This window comes from Furipterus horrens, unplaced genomic scaffold (assembly GCF_987537825.1).
Source record: "Furipterus horrens unplaced genomic scaffold, mFurHor1.1.pri manual_scaffold_6, whole genome shotgun sequence".
In the NCBI taxonomy this organism is placed as follows: Eukaryota; Metazoa; Chordata; class Mammalia; order Chiroptera; family Furipteridae; genus Furipterus; species Furipterus horrens.
Genome location: NW_028327176.1, coordinates 23,182,420 through 23,192,308, shown reverse-complemented (window position 1 = coordinate 23,192,308; position 9,889 = coordinate 23,182,420). Strand labels below are relative to the sequence as shown.

General features: G+C 40.7%; 1 protein-coding gene across 2 annotated transcripts; it reads left to right on the top strand.

Annotated features, from left to right (window-relative positions):
- Positions 1-1,380: 1,380 nt before the first annotated feature.
- On the top strand, positions 1,381-6,533 carry PFN4 (profilin family member 4). 2 transcript variants are annotated; one of them, XM_090280218.1, is made up of 4 exons: positions 1,381-1,497; positions 1,901-2,038; positions 2,830-2,935; positions 6,505-6,533. In XM_090280218.1, the coding sequence occupies exons 1-4, from the start codon at positions 1,381-1,383 to the stop codon at positions 6,531-6,533; spliced, it is 390 nt and encodes a 129-aa protein (XP_090136344.1). The 2 variants fall into 2 exon arrangements, with proteins under 2 accessions (XP_090136344.1, XP_090136343.1); XM_090280217.1 differs by lacking the exon at positions 6,505-6,533 and having other exon boundaries at positions 2,830-3,000.
- Positions 6,534-9,889: the final 3,356 nt, after the last annotated feature.

Genomic DNA, 9,889 nt, shown 5'->3' with positions numbered 1-9,889 from the left:
CGCTGGCCGTACCCGGCCCCTTAGCCGCCCTCCCAGGACTCGCAGGGCTCTGGGCGCCCCTGCACCACACGGGCCAGGCCCCACGGCCCACGGCCTGGGGGCGTCGGCCGCGGCTACAGGATGAGCCTGCTCGCGCTCGGGGTCTCAGAATGTTGGCCTCTCGTGTCCCGGGACTCGGGAGCAACGGCCACAAGTCCACGTGGCGCGGAAGCGGACGGAGGGCCCCGGGCTCGGCAGGGGAGGCCCAGCCTCTGCTGCCTCCCGGAGCCCCGTGCCTCTGCTGTCTCTCGGGCGCGTCAGGAGAAGAGACCTGGAAGTCCGAAGTGCGGACGCAGGTTGACAGGTCCTGGTTTGCGAGCCCAGTCCGAGTACTTCTCGGTGGCGGGCAACTGTCTCAGCCAATAGCTGGCACGTTGCCTTCCCGGTGTTCCTGGACGGGTTGTTGCTCCGCGCACCAGCCCCTAGGGAGCTCTGGATTTTTGCCCGGAGAGCTACGTGGCTCCGCTCCCACCTGGCCCACTGTGCTTCCCGAAGTCCCCTGTGCCTCCCGTGAGCGTCCCCAGCCAAGTGCACTACTATTAACCCCCCTCCATCGCTCTCACTCCCGCTCCAGGGAACCCCACCGACCCCCCAACCCCACCCCGCCCCAATTTATGGCCCGTCCTCAGTATCCTTTGGAAGGACAAATGTCTGCGGAGGTTGGCCTGATGAAGACCGGCCAGGTGGACGGTGACTTATGCGGAAAATGTCGTTTTAAGTTGCTCAAAAGAGTGTCCTGATGCTATGTGAGGACTCGCAACCAGCATATCATTTAGCCTTGTTTACTTAGTTCAGTGCTTCCCCATCCCACCAGGTGTTTGCTTTTTGTTTCTGAATCCCAGATGATTTTGGGACAAACCACTGACATAGCTAGAAAATTGTGAGCTGTGATTATCCAAACTCACTGCATAACCTGCTCTGTGTGAACTGTGATTTCCTATGAGTCTATGATTTTATTTTCCTCTTTGAGTTTTGGAGGACACTATGCTGCCACCTCCGCTCTTCATCTTTTCAGAGAATGCATGCTGATATTAAAACTGTCCAGCCCTGGCTGGTGTGGCTCAGTGGATTGAGCACCTGGCCTGCGAACCAAAGGGTCACCAGTTCAATTCCCAGTCAGGCACATGCCTATGAGAGGCAACCACACATTGATGTTTCTCTCCCTCTCTTTCTTTCTCCCTTCCCCTCTCTCTAAAAATAAATGAATAAAATATTAAAAACAACAATAATAACAAAGCAAAACTGTTTGAAGTATCTTAGGAAGATTTGTATTCACAGGCTTTTTAAAAGCTAGCTGGAGAGGATCCTCTCAGCTGCAGCCTTTTTCAGAGCTGAGAGAGCATGAGCCATCTGCAGAACTTACTGTTAGATTCCCTCCTGGGCACCAAGCACGTGGACAGCGCAGCCCTCATCAATCTCCAGGAGCGGAGCCTGTGTGTAGCATCACCAGGGTTCAGTGTAAGAAAAATACAATTGGGCATAGAATTTTAAATTTTAAATAAAGATTCTGGGCATAAGAGTTTTAAACAGACTTTTTCTGTGAAGAGTCATAGTAAACATTTTAGGTTTCCAGGCCGTATGGTTTGTCAAAACTACACAACCACCCTGCAGTTGTAATGGAAAGTAGCCATAGACCATACAATGAAAGAATGGATATGACTATATTCCAATGAAATTTTATTTATGGACACTAAAATTTTAACTTCATGTCATTTTTACACATCAAAAAATTATTCTTTTAATTTTTTTCCCCTACACTTAAAACTGTAAAAAGCCATTCTTAGCTTGAAGGCATACAAAAACAGGTAGTGGGCAAATGTGGCCAGCCTGCCATAGTTTGCTGACTCCCTAACCTCTGCAGGTAATGCCCAGTGATGTCAGAATGCTTGTGAATGGATTCGCCGAGAACCCTGTGCAAACCAGAAGAGAAGGACTGTATTTTAAGGAAAAGGACTACAAATGTGTCCGGGCAGATGATCATTCTCTTTATGCTAAGAATGTGAGTAGTGAAGATTTGAACACAGCCAGGTAAAGACCCTAAGAAAAGAATGTGACTTCAATTTTCTGTGTCTCTTCTGATCTTATCTATAAAACAGACTAAGCCCGTTATTGCAATGGCCATGTTTGAGACAGCAGTCTAGTGCCAGGAGAGCATACGCAAAAGAAAGTACTAACAGAGAGCCTGGTTTTGAGAAATGTTTGTCCCACAATCTATCACCTAAACCTTGCCTGAACTGCCTCTTTCCACTCCAGTCCATCCTTCATATTCTACATCTTCCTTAAAAAAAAAAAAGTGGTATCACCCAGTGCTTAAAACCTCTTGTTGCCTATAAGGAGTTAAGGAGATGAAATCCCATTTACTGGAAGCCCTATATTATGGATTAGGCACACTTCATCCACATTATAAATGAAGTAGCCTCATTTTACAGATGAGGAAACTGAGGCTAAGCAAGGTTAAGTAACTCTTCTGTAGTCATGCAGCAGAAAATGGAGGTGTGGTGACCCATCCTAGACCTGTCCAATTCCAGAATGTATATAATAACCTTTCTCATTGGGATAGGGATATATTACAATCAATTGGGAAACTTTTTCAAAATACTCATGATGTTATTACAACAGCCTCAAACTTTTAGAGTACAGGCAGCTAAATTAGTGGAATAGAGTGGAGAGTTCAAAAACAAATGTATGAATATATGGAAGTCAGGAAATGGTGAAAAATACAGCTGGAGCATAACTGCTAGTCTTGTGATTAGAACCAAGAGAAAGGCATTCAATTTTATTCTTATCCAGGAAAACACTGGTGTGGTTGTTGTGAAGACCCATCTGTATCTTCTGGTGGCAACTTACACGGAGGGCATGTATCCTAGTGTCTGTGTGGAAGCCACAGAGAAGCTGGGTAAGTTTGTCTCCCAGAGCCTGTCTTTGTTCCCTGTGATAGTGGAGTCTTCTGACTGCAAGTGACAGAGACCAAATCAGTTAGGACACAGGAAAAGTAGGAATTGATTGGAGGGATATTGAGGAGTCTTTTAGAAGCACTGGAAGGATGGAGTCCAGCTGATCCACAGGGAAAATGAATCCAGGGACAGGAACACTACTAGAACCTTTCTCTGGTCTCTCCTAAGGAGGTCAGGTGTGTTCTGTCCTATTTTGAACTGCCATCTTTCCTGACTGATGTTGTAGCCAAGCCTCACATTCTGTGTCTTAATTTCTTTTAAGACCCTGATTTGACCAGTCTTGGATCATATGGTTTACTCTTATATCATTTAGCTGGGTGGTGGACAAGGAGGGAGGCAACAGGTTAAAAAAACAAGGGATGTAGCTGCTGGGGGCCACTCTACATAAAGAGACTTTTTACAGAAAAGGAAATTCTGTGAGCCGGGCAGCCAGCTTGTTAACTACTCCAATCTCCTCCCACATCTATACATTTTTGTATAAAGAACCACTATAGAACTGGGAAATTATATCTATGCAAGCTGAGCTTAAGAAATGGCAAACATTGAACTTCCAACCAATATGGAGGCCTAGATAGACATGCAGCATCTCCCTCCACAACTAAGAAGGAATACAACTACCTCAAAACTAGAGACAATGAGGCGTTCCAGAAAACTGAGCTTCCTGGAAGTCCAACAAACAAAGATAAAAAGAAGAAATACTCATCCAGAGAGGTGCAACAGCTCTACCTAAGACACAGAGGCAAACAAACACAGGAGTCTGTCAAGATGAGGAGACAGAGAAGTATGGCCCAAAAGAGGGAACAGATCAAGGTTCCAGTGGAAGAACCAAGTGATGAGCAGATAGCCAACCTAACAAATGAGGATATAGTCAACCTAACAGATGTAGAGTTCAAAACACTGGTGATAAAGATGTTTATTGCCTTGACAGATATGTTTAAGTATGGCAAACACATAAGGGAAGAAATGAAGGCTATGCTAAATGAAACAAAGGAAATCCACACAAAACCAGTGGTGAAGGGAAGGAGACTGGGGTTCAAATCAATGATTTGGAACATAAGGTAAAAAAAATGATCGACCAGTACAGAATGAGGAAACAAGAATTGAAAAAAATAAGGAGAGGCTTGGGAACCTCTGGGACAACTTTGAACATGTCAACATCTGAATCATAGGGGTCCCAGAAGGAGAAGAGGAAGAGCAAGAAATCAAAAGCTTATGTGAAAAATAATGAAGGAAAACTTCCCTAATTTGGCAAAGGAAATAGACATACAAGTCCAGAAAACATAGAGAGTCCCAAACAAGCTAGGCCCAAAGAGGACCACACCAAGACACATCATCATTAAAATGCTAAAGGTTCAAGATAAAGAGAGAATCTTAAAAGCAACGAGAGTAAAGAAGAGAGTTACCTACAAAGGGTTGCCTATAAGATTATCAGCTGATTTCTCAAAAGAAACTTTGCAGGCAAGAAAGGACTGGCAAGAAGCATTCAATGTGATAAAAAACAAGGATCTACAACCAAGATTACTCTATCCAGCAAAGCTATCATTTAGAATGGAAGGGCAAATAAAGTGCTTCCCAGACAAGGTAAAGCTATAGGAGTTCATCATCACCAAGCCATATTATGTGAAATGTTAAAGGGATTTATTTAAGAAAAAGAAGATCAAAATTATAAACATTAAAATGACAGCTATCAACAACTGAATCTAAAAAATAAAAACAAAAACAAACTAAGCAAGAATCATAGGTATGGGGATTATTTGGAGGTTTATCAGCTAGGAGGGGGAAGGGAGCAAAATGGGGAAATGCTGCAGGGACTAAGAAGCATAATTGGTTGGTACAAAATGGACAAGGGGAAGTTAAAAATAATATAGAAAAGGGTGAAGCCAAAGAACTTATATGCACAACCCAGGGACATGAACTAAGGGGGTTAGAGCTGCTGGAGGGAAGGGGGGTACTGGGAAAAAGGGAGCAAAGGGAAAAGAAATTGGGACAACTGTAACAACATAATTAATAAAATATACTTAACAAAAAAGAAATGACATACATTGTGTTTGGGTTTAGATCTTTAATCTAAACTGAAATTTCTAAAAAATATTCAGAGTTTAGCTTGAACAATTTTTTGAAATAATTCTTTCCTTACTTCTACTAATAAGGAAAGTAGCAATTTCTTCATTCTTTCAACAAATACTCAGTGGTGATCTATAATGTTCATTGCACTCTCCTGATAAACTAGGAAATTGAGATATATTCTCTGCCTTCCATGCCTCTATACATGCCACCTTATCTTCCTGAAACATCTTCCTTTTCTGTTCCTGCCCCTTCACATCCACTTGGCATACTCCTAAGCATTGAAGACCCAAATGAGATCTTAGGCACCTCTCCACTGTGCTATGTATTTTATGCATACCCTTATTATTACTGCCATTATAGTTCTTTGTTTACCTAAACTGTGAACCCATAGAAGGCAAGAATTGTGTTGTAATCATTCTCCTTTCTCCAGTACCTAAGATAGTGTCAAATATCAAATTAGTACATGTTTGATGAACAAATAAATTAATAACCACTGCCTAACAGAATCAGGGAAGGTTCCAGAGAGCTGAATCTTAAAGGATTAATTGAGAAATTAGGTAACATCACAGAAAAACTATATATTCTTTTTTTAAGTTCTTACATTTTAATACTCCCATTGTCCTATTGTGTATGCATGTTGCAAAAAAAAAAGTGGCACTGAGAAATCATCACAAATAATATATGTGATATAGCTCTGAGGCTTCAGAAAGAAGAGTTCTAGAACATGCAATAATGTTGCATTACTAACAAAGTGTATCACTGAAGTGAACATGCTTTAAAGATATCACATTAAAACTACTGGAAGAAACAAAATTTAATAATCTGACCCAATTAAAACATTAACCCCAATTCTAAAGAAGGTATATGTTGCAGGATGAGTTCTTTAAAAAATTTTACTAGAAATTATACATTCTTGCTTAGAGCCACAGAAGACTCCAAAGAATATGTATTAGTTAGACAGAGACAGCTGACATCTGCCACTAAGACCCACTGCTCTGGAAAGGGATGGGCTTTCTTGAAAGTGGTAGGATACTCGTGAGGGATGGATAAAGTGGCTACCCACTCAGGAGCCAGTCACATGTCTTACTACTTCTATTTCCTTCACTTGTTTTTTTAAATTATATTTTTCTCTACCAAAAATGATACATTATAATTATAGAAAATTTGAGAAGTAGAGAATTATGACTATTTAAATGTTTTTATTATGAAAGATCCTAGGAACATAATTGATATTGTTATATTTCTATCTCCCTGCTAGGAAATGAACTCTTTGAGGGCAGGGACTGGGTCTTAACTGTCAGTCATCCTGTCTTCAGTACCCAACACAGTACCTAGAGCCTGGCAGTCACTCACCAATATTTATGGATAAACAAATAAGTGAATGAATCCTATTGTGGTGATAATTTGCTGCTCATAAATAATAACCATGTTCTGTTTCTTCCAGGAGAATATCTAAGAAGAAAAGGAAACTAAGTCATTAGGAGACTATGAAGGACAGTTTTTATTATTTTAGAAGATAACTATAGATCCTAAAGAAAAAGCAATGCCTTCTTTTGCATGAGTGTGAGAACACTGATAGTTTCACAGGGCATATCTGTTGGGAGCAATTATACTATTGTCTCTACTTTTATGTTTTTTACACTTATTTATTTTTAATTGTGGTAAAATAGATATATTATAAAATATACCATCTTAACCACTTTAGGTGTCCAGTTCAGTGGCATTAAATCATTCTCATTGTTGTGCAAACATCACCAGTCATTCATCTTGAGCACTCTTTGTCTTATAAAACTGAAACTCCATACCCATTAAACACTAACTCCCTACTCCCCTCTCCCTCCAGCCCCCGGCAACCACCCTTCCGTTTTCTGCCTCTATGAATTTGAGTACCTTATATAAATGGAATCATACAATATTCATCCTTTTGTGTCTGGTTATTCACTTAACATAATGTATTCATGGTTTATTTGTATTGTACTATGTGTCAAAATTTAATTCCTTTTTAAGGCTGAACAATATTCCATTGTACATATATATCACATTTTGGTTATGCATTCATCTGTCACTGGACACTGGACTGTTTCCACCTTTTGGCTATTGTGAATAATGCTGCTGTGAACATGGGTCTGCACGTATCTGTTTGAGTCCCTGCTTTTAATTATTTTGAGTGTATGCCCAGAGGAATAGCTAGGTCATATGGTGTTCCTTTCTTTCTCCCTTTCTTTATCGCTCTCTCTTTCTTTCTTTCTTTATATCTATCTCTCTCTCTTTCTTTCTTTCTTTCTTTCTTTCTTTCTTTCTTTCTTTCTTTCTTTCTTTCTTTCTTTCTTTCTTTCTTTCTTTCTTTCTTTCTTTCTTTCTTTCTTTCTTGTTGTTCTTTTACAGTTGCCCCAATTTCCCCCCGTTGCTCTCCCCTGCACCCCACCCTGCTCCCATAGTGAATCCCCACTCTGTTGTCCATGTCCACGAATCATTTATACCTGTTCCTTGACTAGAACCTTCCCTTTCTCTCTCTCTCTCTCTTTCTAACTGCCATACTGTTTTCCACAGCAGCTGCACCATTTTACATTCCCACCAGGAATGCAGAGAGATTCTGATTTCTTCCATTCTTGCTAACACTTGCTATTTTCTGGTTTTTGATAATTGTCATCCTAATGGATAGGATGAAGTGGTATTTTATTGTGGTTTTGATTTGCATTTCTCTAATGGTTAGTGGTGTTGAGCATCTTTTCATGTGCTTATTGGCCATTTGAGTATCCTCTTTAGAGAAATGTTTATTCCATTGCTTTGCCTATTTTTAAATTGGAGTGTCTGTTTTTTTGTTGTTGTTGTGTGGGAGTTCTTTGTGTATTCTGGATACTGACCCCTTATTAGACATATCATTTACAAGTGTTTTCTCCCCTTCTATAGGTTGCCTTTTTACTGTTTTGACAGTGTCCTTTAATGTGCAAAGTTTTAATTTTCATATAGTCCTATTTACCTATTTTTTCTTTTGTTGCCTTTGCTTTTGGTGTCATATCCAAGATATCATGGTTTTACCTTCATTCTTTTCCACTTCAAAGTTTTACAAAAAGTTTCCTTAAAGTTATTAAAAATTGCTCTCTCTATCCATACTACCCAACCTCCCACATCACATCATTGTATCTCATTATCTAGTACAATGTTTATTACACAGTAGGCATTCAATGATCTGTGAATGATTATTTAAAGTAAGGGAGAAAGGAAGAAGGGAGGAGAGGAGGAAGGAACAGACTGGAAATGGTGTGAGTGTCTAGCCCATGCTCATTGTCAGGCTCCATGAGCAGGTCTGGCCTAGAACAGCCCCCTACTCAGGTAGAACCCAGACCTGCACAGGCCCAACTCCATTCTCAGTAGCCTCCACATCACGGAACCTCTTCAGACATGAGAATCATTCTTGGGATCAGATCATAAAGTAAATTATTCTTGGGTCACCATAAAAGGGTTGAGTGGAACAGGGGCTGTTTTTCCATCTTCCTGGCCTACACACAGGAGGGGAGGATTAGAACAGGCTGGTTTGCCTGCAGAAGAGGGATGGGTGGAAGAAAGAGAGAGAAAGGGAATGGAAGATTTGGGGAAAGAAAAATAAGGAAGGAGATGCTTTGTGGGAGAATTAGGCTGAACATAATATGGGGGGGATTACTCACCATATTCTGTTTATAGATTTTAGAGCATTTCTACAAAAGATGCTGTGAAATGGTTTAGCTGTGTTAAAAGATTACTAATTACAGTCACTTCTGGGAATTGCTGCTTAGAATTTCTAGCTAATCACTGCACAGGCTGCAAATATTAGCCATGTTGTGAATATCCGTCAGATCATGTTTGGTTGTAAATTTTATTTAATTGCAACACCTGCTCATGATGATTCCCTCTACCCTCATGCAGCCAAGCTGCTTCCTTAGGACTAAAAACAACCCAGAAGGAATGCTTTCTAAGAATAAAGGGTGTGGGGACAGACTAAATGCCTATAGATATACCACATAATTTTTATTTGGTGTGAAGTTTGGTAGTAGAGGGTCACCAAAGCACAAAAAAAATTTTTTTGCAGCATCCAAGTTCTTATCTTCACCAACACACACACACACACACACACAGAGCTCTTTGAACATGGAAGCCATGACAGTTTCAGTAACTGTCTGCTAACCTATCCATCCCAGTGCTTTGCAGATGAACAGAAGTTGTTCTTCCCATTTTACAAAACAGGATAAAAGGCCTACCTGTCTGTTACAATGCTGCCCGGGTCACTCAGGAAATCTGTGTCATATCAAGCAATGTGGAGTTGTAATTTGAACAAAAGAAGGTCAAGTTAAAGCCAAACAAAAACATCTTGATTCTTAGCTTAGAAATGTGCATTATTCCCTGCATTACATCTAGTTTTGCAAAGTAACTTTCCAAAACACATTTTGTGTGTGTGTGTACATGTGTGACCATTTGGGCAGTTTGGAAAGAAAGAGGTCAACAAGACCCCCAACTCTCAACCCCAATGGCAGCCACCACCATCTCTGCATGAAGGTGATCACCTGGGACACCTGACCAGGGCTTCTCTGCCAACATTGGAACATAGTCAGGGAATTGCATACACAGAGAAGGAAAACAGATCAAAATTGCTTAGTTCCTATATAAATTCATCAACTTTTATCCAGTCAACATTTGGCATCGACACTGGGTGATCAAACTCTCCAGGCCTGTTATTCAAATAAAGACACTACAGAACACAAAGGCACCTTGAGTCCTCTGCCATGGCAGAGGGTTGAGATAAAATTCAGGCTTTGGGGACAGAGTAGAAACAACTATGCTGTTTTAAAATATTC

Bases quoted from the DNA above. Each gene is read 5' to 3' on its own strand.
- PFN4 (XM_090280217.1), top strand. From the start codon at position 1,381: ATGAGCCATCTGCAGAACTTACTGTTAGATTCCCTCCTGGGCACCAAG. The intron at 1,498-1,900 runs GTAAGAAAAATA...TAACCTCTGCAG, and splicing joins TAGCATCACCAGGGTTCAGT to GTAATGCCCAGTGATGTCAG. The intron at 2,039-2,829 runs GTGAGTAGTGAA...ATTCTTATCCAG, and splicing joins ATTCTCTTTATGCTAAGAAT to GAAAACACTGGTGTGGTTGT.